Source organism: Erithacus rubecula, assembly GCF_903797595.1.
Source record: "Erithacus rubecula genome assembly, chromosome: 3".
Taxonomy (NCBI): Eukaryota; Metazoa; Chordata; class Aves; order Passeriformes; family Muscicapidae; genus Erithacus; species Erithacus rubecula.
This window is the reverse complement of record NC_136689.1, coordinates 422,918-440,351: the sequence shown is the minus strand read 5'-3', so window position 1 is coordinate 440,351 and position 17,434 is coordinate 422,918. Positions and strand designations below refer to the sequence as shown.

Below are 17,434 nucleotides of genomic sequence, written 5' to 3'. Positions count from 1 at the left end.
AGGGAAAGTTCTTACCTTTGTTACCTTTTTAGACTTTGTCTTGGATTTGCAGTCAGGCAGAAGGCAAGAAATTCTCCTTTAACATTTGTCCTACAATCAGCAGGTTTATTTTGGCTGAGGTAATCTCTGTTTGGAGAAATGACTTGGAGCAGGAACAGTTCCTGCTGCTCACTCTTAGGAACTCTGTCACAGCATCAAGCAAATAAAGATGGCAGATTTTAATATGCAAGCCCCCAAGTGATAAAGAAATACTAGCTTTGGAGTGCTCTGTGTTTTCTTATGGAATGCTTCTGTTGAACATCAGGTGAAGAAAGCAAATACAAAGATTTCCTCCTTGAAGTGACTAGAAATTGTTGCCAGTGCTGTGCTCCTCCCCAGTGCAGCTTTTGGCAGCTCAGGCTGCTCAGAGAACACTTGGGATGTGTTTTTTTGCCACAGGAGCAGCATATCCCTGTTATTCCTGAGTTCCTCCTGGAGCAGGGATGGTCCAGTCGTGGCAGGGGGGTTGAGATCTGCAGATTTCACAGAATCAAGAAACCCTGCAAAGGCCCTTTCAGGATCATGCAGTGGCACCCCTGCCCTCCCTGCAGGGAAGGATTTCTTGCAGAAACGAGCTGCTGGTGTGGCTTTCCCTTTGCTGATGTGTTTTCTCCTTTGCCTCCCCAGCTGGAGCCAGTGGCTGGCCCGTGGTGCAGTGTGCCCAGCCCCTGCAGAGCCCCGGGATGGCCTGGAGGTGAGGGGGCTGAGGATGAGCCTGACTGAGCGGCTGCGCGAGAGGATTTCGCGGGCGTTCTACAGCCACGGGCTGCTCTGCGCCTCCTACCCCATCCCCATCATCCTCTTCACTGCCCTCTGCATCCTGGCCTGCTGGTGAGTTCAGCACACGCCTGGGGAGGGGGCTCCTGGCACCATTCTCTCTTCTGGGCCTGCCCAGAAACTCCTTTTTAATTTGGACTTCATGGGCTTTGTCATCTGCTGTTGTGGGACAGAAGAAACAAGAGGGGTGAACTGTCTTTGGTTTAATAAGTAAGAGCTAGTTGAATAAGTGAAGCAATAAATGAGATGAAAGGAACCCTCAAGCATCTAGTGGACTCCAAACCCATGAATTAAGAATGAGCAGAAGGAAAGCTGATCTTTCTTTGCACACCTGCCTCTCCTGTCCTCCCTGGAGCCTGCACTCTTGTGTTTCATCCTTGGCACTCCTGTGTGGGAATAGATTCCCTGCTCTCCTTATGGACCCTAATTTGGATCCCTAGTTTGCAGGTGGATATAATTTTACTCCCAGGAATGTCATACAGGCTTGGAATAATTTCCAGCAGAGCACTGTGGGGCTGAGCAAACCTTTGTGCCCAGACCATGCACACATCTGCATGTACAGATTCTGTCTTGCAGGCTTTAATTCTCTTGTCTGTTTTGGGCAAAATAAACCCAATGTGATGATTTGCTCCCCTGTTTATAGAAAAGCTCCACGTGTGCTGCCACAGACCCAGGTTTTGCTTTGAGCTGTGATGGTGACAGGGACTGCTTGCACTTAATCTCAGCTACAACATTGCCAAAAGGAGGATTTTCACACATTAGAACCTCTGAGGTGGCTCCTCCTGGCTGCAGCTCTTTGTGGTTGTGAGCAGCAGTGGGGGCATTGCTTCCTGGTTTGTCACTGCTCCACATGAATCCATGTAACTTCCAGGCACACTTTTGTTTTCAGTCTCTTGTCCTGTAGAACATGAAGCTTCTAGAAGGCCCAGCCAAATGGTTCCTACTTTGCTCTTTGATATGATTGCAATTAGCAGCTCTTTGTTCTGGCTCCAGCTTTACCAGTGGCATTTCTTCAGCTGAAAGCTGCACCCCCCCAAGCCAAACCAAAGTGCCACGTGTGTCACTGTGTCACCTCACTCATTCCTGCTTGGGAATGGCTGCCCAGGATGGGCTCAGGCTCCTCATTCCAGCTCTCCCAGGCAGCAAATGCAGGGAAATGTTCACCCACAAACTGGTGTGTTTGGGGGGGATCAAAGCATTCTTATTCCCTTCTGAAATTCAGCATTTCCCACAGAGGAGAAAATCTGATTGGGGCCACCAGCAGCTCTGCTTGTGCTTGGAAACCTCAGGTAACTGGGGATTTGTGCAAGTGTTTGCTCTGCTGAGTGCCAATATTTGAGGATGCTGCAGTGACTGGTTCCTCAGGCTGCAGAAATCCATCCAAGACACCATCAGGCACGAAGAGTCTGTTTAATGAGGTCCAGGAGCTCGTTAGCAAAGCAGATCCTGGCCATGGGACAGACAGGTGACAAAAGTGTGGAGACAGCCCTGGAGGGCAGGGGGATCCTGGCAGAAAGCTGGGGTGAGGCTGAAGGTGCTGGTCCCTGGTTTTGGGGTGCTTCAGTTCCTGCTCTGAGCTGCTGTGCACGCAGATACCGAGGTGTTAATTGTGGCTTGAGAAGTGGCTTTGCTAATTAGGTCAGAGCTGTTCCAGGGTGGGGTCAGTGTGAGAGTGAAGGGATTGCTTCCTGGGAACTGGGTTTGGCTGTGTGTGAGGGCTCAGGGATGGTCTTTGGCACCATTTCCTGCTGGAGTGCAGCTCTTTGTGCTCTTTGGAATCACTCCTCTCTCTGGGTGGGTTTCACTGAAATTTCACATCCCATCTCACATCCCAGCCACCCCCTGCCAAAACAAGGAGCCAGGGGGGGAAAATCAAGGCCCAGCACTGAGGCAGAAGCTCATTTAGGCAACATTTGTGTGCAGGGACCCTCAGCACTGTGAGCAGCTGGACTGAGACCAGCTCAGAGCAGGGAACTCACAGAATCATGGAATTGGTGAGGCTGGAAAAAGAAATGAGAGATCATGGAGTCCAGCATTCTCCAGCACTGCTGGACCCATTCTAAAACCCTAAAACATGGTTAATAAAGACATTCCAGCAAACAGGAGTGGATCTTGTATCCTGGGTTCTTCAAAGGGACAGAGGTGGATCAGTCCTGTCCCCCTGGAATCAAGGAGAGCTTGTGGAATTCTGCTGCAGAGAAAATTATCTCAGTTCCTGGGGTTCTCCTCCTCACAGCAGTCAAACCCCACCATTTTTCTATGCAGATGGTTTTTAAAAGCTGAAATTACAGCACAAGGTCCACAATTTATCCATCAGGAGCTCTGGCCTCAGGCCAGTGGCCATGCAGGGAGCAAGGTCACCACAGAGTCTGCTCTGGTTGCTTTGGGTATCTTGGAAGGGTTTGTACAGACACTTTGTACAGTGTTATTAATGCCACTGACAGATGAGACACAGCATCTCTGGGTTTGATAATAAATTAATACCCAAAGCAAATAATCCTGTGACTCATTCTCTGTATTCCTAAAGTCTGAAAATGCAAGTTAGTCTCCAAATCAGAGGGAGAATTTTCTTGTTTTACTATAAGTCCCTTTGTAGGGGACACTCATTTTCCTCATCCCCTTGAATGGATCTGTGCTGGGATCTGCGTTTTTCCCTGGAATGGGGGTGTCACCAGCCTTGTGTGACCCCAGCCCAGAGAGGAGCAGGTGGTAGCTGGAAATGTGGCCACTGGGGTAAACAGGACATCCCAGTGTCACTCTGAAGAGCAGTTTTTAGTTCAGGTCAGGGTACAGATGACCCAGGTGACTCTGCAGCAGGTTTAGGGCAATGAAAGAGGAGTTTATTATTTAACTGAACCACAGGTTCATCTCCTGAAGAATGGCAGCAGAAGTAGCTGCTCTGGGATTTGACCATGACATGGGCGCAGGCTGTGCTGCACAGGAAGGGGGAATCTCCTTTGCAGTGCAGGATTTCAGGGCCCTGTCAGGGGCAAGCAGGGCAAAGCCACACTCAGTGGCTCAGAGCAGGTTGGTGGTGCACTTGCAAGGCTCAAGAGGCACTGCTGCTGCCAGGAACTGGCCTTGCCAGCCCTCTGGCAGCACCCTGTTAGCAGATTCCTCCCTCAGAAGGGATTCCAGGCTGGCTGGCTTGGCTGCAAACAGGCCACAGGCTGGTCCTGCAGCCAGCCAAGGAGCTGGGAGCTCTGAATTCCATGGATCTGCTCCTTCCCTGGTGCCTGAGCCCTGCAGCTCCCTGCTTCCCTCCACCCTCATGCCTGGGGCTGCTCCAGGTGCTGGAGCTTGTTGTGGCTCTGGGAAGGGGGAATGTGCAGGGAGGGGTTTGCCTGGAGCTCTCCTGGCCCTGCTCCATCTCAGCCCCCTGAGCCCTCTTGAAAATCAAGTGCTTGGATGAGCCTCAGCTCCAGCTGCATCAGCAGCTCCAGCTGGGGACAGGGTCTGGGTTTCCTTTATTCTGGGGGTCAGAGGGGCTTCAGGGTGCATCTAAAAGGAGACTGTCCCAAAGCCAGAACAACCTGAGCTTTCCTGTCATCCTTGTTAGATCCCAGGATCACAGGTGGGCTTGGGAGGGACCCCTGGAGATCAGGCAGGCCAGGCCCCTGCTGGGTCTCCTGTCCTGCACACAGGCGTGGCTGAAGTGGGCCCGGTCAGTTTTTTATCTTTATCTAAAAGAGCCCATTAACCTCCAGAATGAGAGAGTTCCTGGTTGTGTTCCCCCAGCTACCCCCTGCTGAAGCTGCCTCTGCCAGGGACGGGCCCTGTGGAGTTCAGCACCCCAGTGAAGGACTACGCTCCCCCCGGGGCAGCACCGCGCACGGGGAGCCCGGAGAGCGCCCCGACTGGGTGAGGGGGAGGGGAGAGGGGAGGGGAGGGGCGAGAGAGGGGAGGGGAGGGAGGGAGAGAGGGGAGGGAGGGAGAGAGGGGAGGGGGACCAGCCCTGCTGGGCTGGGAGAGGAGGGAGCCTCAGCACCTGCTGGGGAGAGGAGGGGAGGGAAGGAGAGGGAGGGGAGGGAAGGAGAGGGAGGGGAGGGAGGGGACACGACAGAGTCCTGCTGGGGCTGGGAGGGAAGGGAAAGGGGACACAGTCCTGCTGGGGCTGGGAGGGGAGGGAGCCTCAGCACCTGCTGGGGAGAGGAGGGGACACGGTCCTGCTGGGCTGGGAGAGGAGGGGGCATGGCTCACAGCCTGAGCTCCCCTGCATCCCTGGCAGTGCCCAAGGCCAGGCTGGGTGGGGCTGGAGCAGCCTGGGGCAGTGGAAGTGTCCCTGCCATGGCAGGGGTGGCACTGGGTGAGCTCTGAGCTCCCTGCAGCACAGAGAATCAGACTGCTCTTGTGCTGAGTGTGCCATGTCCCACCTGTCACTGGGGTCAGGCAGGCCATGCCCTCAGTGCTTTGCTGCACTGACACTGCCCTGCTCCCTGCAGTACGTGGGTGCTCCCGTGGCCTACATCCAGCAGATCTTTGTCAAGGCCACCGTGTCCCCGTGGCAGAAGAACTTCCTGGCTGTGGATGTGTTTCCGCTCCCCGCTGTCCCGCGTCTTCCAGCTGGTGGAGGAGATCAGGAACCACGCCCTGAGGGACAGGTGAGGACAGGCACTGCTGCAGGGCACACCTGGCTGCCTGCAGGGCTGGGCACCAGCCTGGGGCTGGCAGTGCCCTAAACAGAGTGGCAGATCCCATGGCTGAGCTGGGATCCATCCTGCAGCTCTGTGCTCCAGGTGAGGCACTGAGAATGCTCAGGAGTTCTCTGCTCAGAGTCCAGAAGGGGCCTGCAAGGTGACACAGGTGCAGTGTCTCACAATTCCACACCAGCTCCATATCACAGGGAGTTCCTGGGCCTCTGCTGGAATTTCCTGGTTAGGAACCTCCTCCTGACTTTCTTTGGCTGTTTTTAGGACCTGCTGGGTTTTATCTTGTTGAAGCCTTTATACAACAACAGCTTTCCTCAGCTTCCAGGTATTTGCAGGGGGAGCTCCCACTCCTTAGCCCAGCCCCATGTTTGTTATAAACCGAACAGAAAACTCTGGATTCACTGGTGAGAGGCTCAGCATTCCATGTGCCATCCTGGGCCCTCATGCCACAGAGCAGAACCACACACAGACTGGCAGGGAGTTTCACTTGTCAGGTGTTTCCCATGGAAAGGCTTTTCCTGAAACACCTCTGAGATCACAGGTCTGGTTTTGGTGGCCACTCACATCAGTTTTGCACATTAGGAGGTGAATTATTCATGTCCCCATGTCCCTCTGTCCTTTCCAGCTGACAAGCTCCCACCTCAAAGCAGAAACTCTTTCTATCTCCAAGTGGGGTCTTGATCTTTGTGCTGTTAACAGAAAGAGTATGAAATCAAAATGAAATTTACCATTTTTGAGTGTCGACCCTGCTCCTCTACCTGATGATTTGCCCTTTTGGTTCCCCCATGTTTTGGAAATGCCACTTTTGCTCTCCAGTACAGATTTCCTCAGTTTTTTCTCTCCCTGCCAGCTCCCCCAGCCTTGGCACTGACCTTCTGTCCATGTGCTCAGTCCCTCTCCTCCCTTATCCTATGGGATAATCATCTGTTGCCAATTACAATCAGCCACAACGTGCTGCCAGGCCTGTGCTGTGTTCCCATTATCTCCCTTGTCTTCTCATTGTATTCTCATTATCTCCCCTTGGCGTTGCCCTTGATGAGCAGTGATGCAACACAGAAACACAATTATTACTTTTATTAGTATTCTTCATCCCAGCAGAAGAAAATTACTTCAACATTTAGACCTAAACCTTGGGCAAGGTTACCATTTTGGGGATGCATTCAGGATATTTCAGGAAACAGCTAATTTTGAGATGAATTCTGCAATTACCTCAAAAGTCATTATGAAGTTCTTGTTGTTGTTGCCGGTAACAAAGTTGAGCAGAATATTTTTTATATATGCAAACTGCTTGTTTTGTATTCTATTTTATATTATTTCATTCCCCAAGCTCTTGTCTCTAAACACCATTCTTAGAAGTTTATTTTCCATTGCTTTCTTTTGATAGCTGAGGCTTGTCCAGGTGTCCTGCCATGCAGCCACAGGGTGCACATTGTGGAGGGAGTGTTCACAAAGACAGATGATCATTTTTGAATTTCTGTGCTCCTTTTTTGTGGTTATTACAGAAGAAATCTCTTGTGGAGAAGGATTTTACAAAGGCTTCAGTGCATTTTTCCATCTCCAGCACCTTCCTGTGAGCTGCAAGGCAGAGCCAGGTGTCTGTTCTGGCTTGGATTTGCTCCATTCACCTTTCTGAGCAGATCCCACCTGTTCTGGACCCCTTGGGGAGGTGGCTCTGTGGGAGCAGCTCCTCCTTGTTGCCACAGGACAAGTGGGAGCTTTGGACAGGCCCTGCCTTAGCCTCAGATGTTGGCAACAATTTAAATTTAAGGACTCTCCCTGGCCCCACATGATGGCAAATGAGGTGTCTTTATAAAATGAATTATTTATTAAACAGACAGGAAATAACAGCTGGAGATGTTAATTACAATTACTGCACAGTATAAAACTGAAGAATTCCAGTGGATTCCAGCACAGCACAAACACTGCAGGTATCAAGGCACCTGTGTTAAGCTGGAGAAAGAATCAGCATTGACTGGGAGTCAAATAGAATAATTATAGATATAGATATAATGATAATAAAAAAAGTTTGAGTGACAAGGCATAGCATTAAATCCAGAAGGTTCATGGTAGCCCAAACAAGTAATTCTACTGCATTGTCTGTGTGGATCAGGATGTTCCCCACCCCTTGAGTCTTAAAAGTCAAGGAAAGGTGGGATGCAAATCAGGATCAAAGAAAATTCCTGGAGTTAATTTTTCAGTGGCAGTGATTGGAGTTGAGTGGTGGATCAGTGAACTGTTCACTTCCATGCAGGGCTCTGAGTCCAGGGTTCCTCAGTGAGTTCAGCAGTTCACATAGCCTTGCTCATCATATCAGGGGTTGGAGAGTTCTGCACTAGCCTGCAATAAATGTGTATGGAACAATCTGGTTATAGCCTCAGGGAATCAGAGCTGGAGTGAAACTCCAATTGTTCCACCTCCTGCAATGGGGAATTTTATACCTTACCCTAGGAGACAGGAAGAGGTGCACCAAAACTGATCCCATATTCATGTGAAAATTCAGGTTACATTCAGGGGGAACCTTTTCACCCCTGTGACAACCAGAGTAAGACACAAGCATTCTGAAGCAAAAACTCATATACACTGCAGATTACTGGGACAGACCATAAACAAACAATAATCCAAACCAAATGGAAACTCAGTGCTTCAGTACCTAACAATACTGATCAAGATTTACCCCTGGGTAGATTGGCTGTCTTTCCTTCCAGAAGCAGCATCACTCCACATGGAAGAAGGCCACTGGAAAATATGGTTTGGTGTGGAATTCCCATAATCCAGATATTTTCATTAAATGAGTGGGAAATGAGCACCAACCAGCAATGGCTGTTGTTAGCAGTGTCACAGCTGGCAGCAGCTGGAGGGGGAATTTCTGTTCCTAGGCTCAGGTGCTATTGGTTCTGTGTGTGCTGTGTTAGAGTGGGCTCCAGGAAAAGCAGCACTGCTCCTTTTCATTCTCCTTCTCCTTCTTCTCCTTCTCCTTCTCTTCTCCTTCTCCTTCTCCTTACTCCTTCTCCTTCTCCTTCTCCTTCTCCTTCCTCTCCTTCTCCTTCTCCTTCTCCTTCTCCTTCTCCTTCTCCTTCTCTCTCTTTTCCTTTTCCGGTTTTTGGGGGCCCAGGCCAGGAGCACCCGTTCAGTGCCGGAGGTTTTTGGTTTGTTCTGTTCCGGCCGCCGCCACACGGGGCGCTGCGGGACGGCCGGGGGGGGAGAAAACACGGACTGGAGCAGAGACTGGAACAGGGCAGGATCCAAACAGGGAACTGGAACACAGGCTGGAACGGGGCAGGCTCTAAAACAGGAACTGGAGCAGAGACTGGAGTGGGGGAGGATCCCAAACCACACGGAACTGGAGCACAGGCTGGAACAGGGCCGGATCCAAAACAGGGAAACTGGAGCACAGGCTGGAACGGGGCAGGATCAAAACATGGAACTGGAGCACAGGCTGGAACGGGGCAGGATCCAAACACGGAACTGGAGCACAGGCTGAAACGGGGCAGGCTCTAAAACACGGACTGGAGCACAGGCTGGAGTGGGGGAGGATCCAAAACACGGAACTGGAGCACAGGCTGGAACAGGGCAGGATCCAAAACATGGAAACTGGAGCACAGGCTGGAATGGGGCAGGCTCCAAAAACACGGAACTGGAGCACAGACTGGAACGGGACAGGCTCCAAAACACGGAACTGGAGCACAGGCTGGAATGGGGCAGGCTCCAAAACACGAACTGGAGCACAGACTGGAAATGGGGCAGGCTCCAAAGGGAGCTCCTTGTGCCTCTGAATTGCCAGGCACCCACATGGCTCCTGGAGTCCCCTCAGAGTCACAAGGTACCACCCCAGTCTGGGCTGAATTCACCAGCACTGCTTTCCCACCTGTAAATTGTCCTGAAAGCCTTCAGTTTTGTCATTTGGAGCTGTTTAAGAGACACAGGGCACAGGAAAGCTCGTGAAACAGGACTAGCCCTTGGTCCATAACTGCTCCAAATTATTATTAAATATTATTATACATACATACATATATACCTACACATATACAATTATATATATGTATTTATTTATTTATACATACATACATACACATACATACATTATATATATGTTATTAATTTATTTATTATATTAACTATGTCTGATATGGGTTATTTATTACATCTGACATAACACAGAGGGTAACCTTTTATCCCAGCCAGATTCACATAGCCTCAGGCTCTGCTTTAACAAACCATTGGCACACTCCACAATCCCATTTGCTTGGGGATAATGTGTATGAAAGCCCCATTTCATACCTTCTCTTTTGGCCCAGTCACACTGGTGAAGTGTGATCCCTTGTCACTCTGAGTAGATCAGGCACAGGGAGTGCCCAGACTGGAACTCTGGCATCACTGTGCTGCTCTGGGCAGTGGCTGAGCCCAAGCTCCACTCCCAGCCAGGCACAGCCAGTGACAGGTACAGTGAGTCAGTACCTGCAGCCAGGGCTGTCTCCAGAGGCCCAGGAATCCCTGCCAAGAGGCCCAGAGTGATTTGTTATTTGGGTCTGTAAAGGCAGTGCCACATCTGGATGATTTTGCTCAAGTCTCAGCTGGCACTGGGGACACTCTGACAATGCCTTGACCCTGGTCAGTGCCAGCCCCTGCTTTGTGCTCAAAAAAATGGAGTTTTTTTGTCCAGTGTGCCCTGATTTCAGTGTCACCACTCACCCAATCCATACCAGTGCTGTGGAGCTTCTGCCTGATCCATTGTTACCCTCCTGCTCTTTGTCAGCTGTTCCACCTTGTTGCTGCAGTCAGTCTGTAAAGTTGGGTCAGACCCTGTGTGGGTCTGTCCATGGGACTGAGCCTGTCCCAACAGCCACTTGCCCTGTTCCCTCTGCCTCTTTTCCCCGTGCCACAGCCCCTGCAGGGAGTGCAGCAGCATCATCCAGGCTAGGACCAGCTTCATGGCTGTTCCCAGCTAAGCTGTCTGCAGTGCCAGCTCTCTGATTCTGTAGGGTTTGAGCCCTCCAGCAGCATCCTTTGGTCTGTGAGGACACAGCTCTTTGTGCACTGGCACTCTACAATTCCCTCTGCACCACTGCCCTTGACACTGGCCAAGGACTGGAAGGTCCTTGGGTTTTCACAGGCTGATGATGCTGAATTTTTTCTGCTTGTCAGAGCTCAGGTCAGGGATATAATCCCTTTTTCCCAGGCAGTGTTCTCCCTTCAGGATCTCTCAATGCTGTGGAGCTGAACCCCGATGGTTGTTTGGGTACATGGGCCTTTTCTGGAACATATTACAGTAAATTCCATGTTCAGCACAATCCCACTCAGCTGTTGCAGGATCAGTGGGATGAGTTGGCCCAAGTGACTGATGTTTAAACTCTTCTGTCAGTGCTTGCAAAGCCTGTTTGTGGCTCTCAAGCCATTCCCAGTTTGGGATTTCCTTATTAATGTGAACAAGGGTCTTGCTATTATAGAAAATCCAGGAATGTGGTTTCTCCAGTATCCCAAAGTGTCTTTTGAGGTTCCTTTTCAGTAGTGGGGGTGGATACAGCATCTACATTGTGTAATGGTTCCATCTGCCAGTTACAGCTTGGCCAGCTACCCCCAGCTCCCCAGGAACTGCAGCTCCTTAGAGGTTCCTGGGCTCCTGGCTGGGGGCACTTCTGTCCCCTCCCCATTGAATTCTGGTGCTGTGTAATCCTGTGCTGTTCCCACTGTACTTTCCTCCTCACCTCCTACAACACATCATCAATGTATTGACAAGCTGTGCTCCTTGCTGAGGATTTCTTCCTGTGAGTTCAGCTGCAGTGTTGTGTGCTGTGCTGGCTGAGTGCATAAATCCCTGTGGTGGGCAATTTGAAGGTGGATTGTGTTCCTTCTCAAATGAGTGCAGATTGGGGTTCATCTTCTTCCTGAATTGGGACCATAAAAAAGCCTCTTTTCCATCCCATCTGCCACCCTTTGTGTGCAGCTGCCTGCAGAGCAGCAGTGGGGTTTGGGCTTGCTGCAGGGAGGGGTTCTGTGTCAGCATGAAGCTTTGATAATCAATTGCTAAATGCCAACTTCTGTCTTCTTTCATCACCTGGCAAACAGGGGAGCTGTGAATGCATCCTAAATATAACAGTCCTTTGTTGTAAATCTTTAATTCCTTCATTTATGCCTTGTTTGGCTGCAGGAGGCTCAGGTACTGTTTAATGGCAGATAGAAACAGGTACAACTGGAGCAGTTCTTAAGAGACTGATTTTCCAACCCTTCCCAGAAAGACTGCTCTGGGGTTTTTGTTGGGTCCAAAGCACCTAACACCCCTGGTTAATAATTACTTTAAGGATGTCATGTTCTAAAATGTTCTCTTCATGATCTGCCATCACAAGGGTGTGTGAAGTCGTTCACTTTTCCCCAGGTAACCATAAACAGACTTTGGCAGTGTACAGAGAATACCTCCTTCCATTAAACCAGTTAAATTAACTTCTCTCTTTTTAAAACCTAAGTTCAGCTTTTAACATCCTTGGGAGTAATTATCTCTGTGCAGTTCTGAACCTCTGAGGAAATCCTCCTTTCCACACAATGCAGAGAATTGGGAAAACACCACACCCAGAGCAGACACTGAATCCCAGGTGTGTTTTAGAGCCACTCTGTGCACCTCAGAGGATCCACCTCAGGAAGGCTGAGCAGGATTCCTGTAAAACATCCATTGCATGAGTGGAGAGAGGTGTGGAGAGAGGTTTTGAGGTCTGCAAGAATTCCAGAGAGTTTCTCTGTCAGGTGGGAATGTCTTAACATGGAAATGAAAATGTGGTACTGGGATGGGGTGTGGTGAGAGCTGTGGGGTCAGGCAGCAGCCAGGGATGATGGTGGAGTTCTGGAGCTGCTGTTCTGTGAGGAGGAAGGGCAAGTGAGGAGGAGCAGTGTGAGGAGGAGGAGCAGATGCAGGTCCACAGGACACTCCTCTCCAAAGTCTTTGGTCCCTGAGCCCTGTGTTTGCCTTTTCAGCTCCGGGGTCAGGAGCCTGGAGGAGGTTTGCCTGCAGGTCACAGACCTGCTGCCTGGCCTCAGGAAGCTGAGGAATCTGCTCCCAGATCACGGCTGCCTGCTGCTGTCCCCGGGCAACTTCTGGCAGAACGACCGCGAGGCGCTTCAATGCCGACCACGACATCATCAAAACCATCCACCAGCATGAGCCAAAGACCTGCAGACATCAGCCACTTCTCAAAGGTGAGGGGCTGGAGAGCCAGGGGAGCTGGGAGCTGCCTGCAGCTTCGTTGTATTCCATCCTCACTGATTCCAACACCTGGATTGCTGATAGTGCCAATTTGGGCAGTATTTTGTGTTTCCACAGTAGCTGAAGCTGCCAGTCTTTGTTGTCTCTCATTCTGTATGTGCATTGGAGCTCTGATCTGTATTTGTGAGAAGTGAACAAATCACTCAGTCAGATTCTTTCTGCAGGTAAAAACAGCAGGGTTTTGTTCCTCTCACTCTCCACATGCTCCAGGCTGGCTTTCCCCTCTCTGTCATGCTCAAAGGCTGCCTAATTGTCACACATAAATCAACATTCATCCTGCTCCCTTGTGTGTTCCAGTTCCTTGCACACAGCCTGAGCTGACACTGGATATCACAAAAAGCATTTTCCTCTCTTGATTATAAAGAAACCTCTGAGCATGTGTGGGATTATTAGTGGTTTCCAGAGGCAAAGGAAAATGCTGGTTTAAATGCAGGCTGAATCCTTGGTTTTATAGGAGCTTCAGAGTCCTGGAAGTGTATTCTGTACTCTGTTACATGGTCTGAAAAGGGGTTTTGTCACTGTTATGGGTTGTCTGTTGCTTTAAAGGTTATTGTGACAATTCAAGTGGTGAGCTGGCTGTGGTTGGAGCTGTGCTGAGCCCATCCAGGTGTCTCAGACACCGGGAAGTGTGGGATATCCCAACGGGATGAGAGCAGCCATTCCCACTGCTGCTGCTGACAAGACCACCTCTGTCCCCCCTGCTGTGTGGTGTGTGTGCTGTCCCCTGTTGTCCCCTGCTGTCCCCTGTCTCTGCAGACTGCTGTTCGGGCTGCTGGCAGGGTTGGGGGCGGTGTCAGCCTGTTACAACCAACGCGGCGCGTTGTGTTCCACACGTCACCACTGGGATGCAGCGCTACGACAGGTGAGTGTCTCTGCCACGCTGCTGCCATTCTCCACCCTCGATGTTTTTTCTTTACCCTCCCCTTCTGTGGTGTATGTATCATGGCACTCTGAAGGTGCTTTTCTGGGGAGAGAACTTGCGTGTTTTTATAGAGATGACATACTCTCAGTTCTCAGCTCCCTCTTCACAAAACAGTGTCTGTAGCATCAGGAGCTGCCAGGGGCAGTTCCTGGTGGCATCCAGGCTCCAGTGGCTCTGGTTTGACCCCAGCTCATTGTGCACAGACTGGTTTGCTCTCCAGTAAGCACTGGTGCAACTGTGAAAACACTCTGGCAGTGCTTGGCCAAACTGGCATGGAGGTGAGTGGATGTGAGGACATCCTGAGCTGCACAGAGCTCCCCAAGGGATGCCTGGGATGGAATTGGCCAGCCCAGGAGTTTGAAAGCTGCATCTTCAGAGCACTGAGCCTGAGGGCCATTGTGTGGCCACCTTCCATCAGCCCATTTTTACACAGAACTGTGTAATTCTGGGAACATCCTGGGAGTGTTTGAAGCCATGGCACGTTGTGCTCTGCAGGCCAGATGTGGTTAACGAGCCTTTGCTTTAAACAAAGGTTTGGTTGAGTCTGCCCAGCAGACCTTTGCAGAAATGAAGCTCTGGGTGTGGGGGCCAGCAAGGGGCATGGTTGTGGCAGCAAGGCTGGAGAGAAGGCGCTTTGCTGTGAGGGCATGGAGCTGCTGCTGGAGCAGTGAGTTGACTGCTGCTGTTCCCCAGGTTCCTGAGCAGCCTGCGCTACGCGCCTGAAGCTGCTGCACCCCAGCCCCAACTGCAGCCTGCGGGAGTGAGCCAGGATGGTGCACGTGCAACTTCAAGGGAGAGATCGGCAATCAGGCCGAGCTGATCCCGCTCGTCACCACCTACAGCATCCTCTTCGCCTACATCTACTTTCTCACACACGTATGCCTGGGGGCCTGGGGGCTCAGCTCCTGCCTCAGTTAAACTTCTGGTTCCCTGCTGCTGTAACAGCACCCACTGCCACCTGTTCCAGCAGGAGAGGTGCTGGTGCAGTTCTGCCCTGAGATGTCATGGAGAGAATTAATTATGGTTACCTGGTTCTTGCTAATTTGTCCCTCTTAGCCAGAGTGCTGTTATTCCTTGTGATCCACCTCCCCACTGGAGGTGTTTCCCCATCCCTGGAGGTGTCCAAAGCCTTTCCATGACAGGGTGGAATGGGATGATCTTGAAGTCCCTTCCAACCCAAACTATTCCATGGTTCTTTGATACCTTCCAAGGTGTTTTCTGTCTTAGGCACCTTTAGATGCCACAGGAATGTCTTTTTTCCCACTTTGTTTCATCCATTATCAGACAGACAGACATATGTTCTGAGCTGGTGGGTTTAGACCTCTCTGGCCACACCAGTTTGGTTTTCCCCACTTCAGTGGGGACTGGTGTGAGCAGCCTTGTCCTGGGGGTTTGGGAGGTTCGTTTCAGACAGGAGCACTAGAGCAGCTCCCTTCCTGGGCTGGGGGACGTGTGGGACCCCCTGGAGCGGGTCAGGGTGAGTGTCCTGTCCCCGCTGTGTGAACTGTGTTTGCTGTGTCCCTGACTGGGGCTGGGTGTGTTTTGCAGGCAAGATTGACATGGTGAAGTCCAAGTGGGGCCTGGCGCTGGCGGCGGTGGTGACGGTGCTCAGCTCCCTGCTGATGTCCGTGGGGCTCTGCACCCTGTTCGGCCTCACACCCACGCTCAACGGCGGGTACGTGCTGGCAGCCTGGCACTGCCAGGGACTGCCATGGACTCCAGGGACTCCAGGGACTGCCAGGGACTGCCAGGGAATCTGGGACTGCCAGGGACTGCCAGGGAATCAGGGACTGCCAGGGACTGCCGGGACTGCCAGGGACTGCCAGGGACTGCCAGGGATTGCCAGGGAATCAGGGACTGCAGGGACTGCCAGGATGCTGGGAACAAGGGATACTGCACTCACTATTGGCCAGCATCTCCATCTCCCCAGGGTGCAGGAGTTGTGTTCCTCTTCTCCGGGTCTCCATCTCCCCAGGAATGCAGGAGTTGTGTTCCTCTGGCTGGCCAGCATCTCCATCAGGCACTCCCCAGGAATGCAGGGGATGTGTTCCTCTGCTGGACAGTCCTCCTGGAGATCCCTTGCTGCTGAGCAGCTGGCTCTGTGTGCCTGAAGGAGGGTTTGCTGGGATAACACATTATTCCTGGAGCTGAGCAGGCTCTCCCACAGTCCCCTCCTGCAGTAGCTCCATTCTGCCTGCTCAGATTACCATCCCCAAGGAGCTTGTCTCCCATCTCTGTCCTGTGCTGGAGCTGCCTGGAGGATCACACAGCTTATGAGCTGAAAATGCTTTCATTCAGGGCAGGCCTGAGTTGCTCTTGCTGAGTTTTGGATTCTTGGGCATGAACAAGAAGCTGCCCTGGAGAGGCTTATCTGTGTTGACAGTTTTTTCACTCCCTGTGGACATTCACTGACATTCCCCCCTTCCAGTGTCTGAGGGAGCCTGCAGGGAAGCTGGAGAGGGATTCTTGATCAGGAACTGCAGTGATAGAGCAAGGAGCAGTGTTCAAACTGAAAGAGGGGAAGTTTAGGAGAGATAGACAGAAGAAATCCTTCCCTCTGAGGGTGGTGAGGGACTGCAGTGAATTTCCCAGAGCAGCTGTGGCTGCCCCTGGATCCCTGACAGTGCCCAAGGCCAGGCTGGACAGGGCTGGGAGCAGCTGGGACAGTGGAAGGTGTCCCTGCCATGGCAGGAGTGGGATGGGATGGTCCTTAAAGGGGGTGGGACACACTCCCTGCCCCTCCCTGATGAGTGATTCCCCACCTCCAGTCCCTCACAGGCCATTCCAAGTCCATCCTTGTTGCACCCCATGCTGGAGAGCAGAGGGCTCTGTCCCCATCCTGGGAAGCACCAAGATTAATTGAGTGGTGCTCCACAATGGGCATTTCCCAGGAATTCCTGCAGCTTTGCAGAAATGGTAATTTCTAACCCAGGCAGAGGAAACACAAACCTTTTCCTTGTTCAGTGTGACCCTGAGGGAAGGGATTGGGGCACAGGGTGGTGTCTCCCCACCTCAACTCCCAGGACTGTGTTTGCTCCAGACTTGCCTCTTTTCCTTCCTTTTCCCCATGGATCTGCTCCTGAGTTCTCCTGTGTTTCTCCAGGGAGATCTTCCCATACCTGGTGGTGGTGATTGGCCTGGAGAACGTGCTGGTGCTCACCAAGTCCGTGGTGTCCACGCCCGTGGACCTGGAGGTGAAGCTGCGCATTGCCCAGGGTAGGATCCTGCTCTGGGCCTGCAGGGAAAAGGGGAGAGCAGGGCTGGGAGGGGGCAGAGCTCTCACTCAGGTCTGGGAAGGGAGCAAGGTCAGCTCTGTTTGGTTTCTGTTGTTCTTGGGGGTTGTTGAAACAGGCTAAAGAAATATTGTAAAATATGAGTAGGGAAGAGCTGGATCTCCTGGTGTGGATACTGAGCACTGGCCTCAGGTCGTGGATATCAGAAGTGCACAGCACAGGTCCTGCAGAATCCCCCTGAATGTGTGACAAAATTCTCTTTTCCATTCTATAAATGCTCTGTGCCTGTGGAAGGATTTGTGTGTGCTCACATCATGGATAAATAGGATTTGCAATCTTCCAAGCTGTTCCTAAACATCAGGGAGAAGAGATTCTAGTGATGCTGACTTTAGTTTTAAAAATACAAGTGGTTTGGATCCTAGATGGGAATCAGGACTCAGAACTTTGGTGGGCCTTTGCACTTGGGAATTTTTGGCCTGTTGCCTGTGGATTTTAGAGGGAAATGCAGCTCCCTTTGCTGTGCTCATGTCTGGCACAGTGAAGAGGCTCCCCTGAGCTGTCCTTG

General features: G+C 51.5%; 1 protein-coding gene across 1 annotated transcript in view; it reads left to right on the top strand.

The window, feature by feature from the left end:
* The window catches only part of SCAP (SREBF chaperone), a 30,679-nt gene that overhangs the window by 8,544 nt on the left and 4,701 nt on the right, over positions 1-17,434 (top strand). Inside the window, 12 exon segments of the mRNA XM_079301900.1 lie at positions 667-870; positions 4,555-4,646; positions 4,649-4,677; positions 5,259-5,348; positions 5,350-5,417; positions 12,426-12,564; positions 12,566-12,620; positions 12,623-12,647; positions 13,471-13,576; positions 14,429-14,549; positions 15,185-15,311; positions 16,740-16,923. Of these exon segments, the coding sequence (XP_079158026.1) occupies positions 749-870; positions 4,555-4,646; positions 4,649-4,677; positions 5,259-5,348; positions 5,350-5,417; positions 12,426-12,564; positions 12,566-12,620; positions 12,623-12,647; positions 13,471-13,576; positions 14,429-14,549; positions 15,185-15,311; positions 16,740-16,923 (1,158 nt within the window). The 5' untranslated portion in view covers positions 667-748.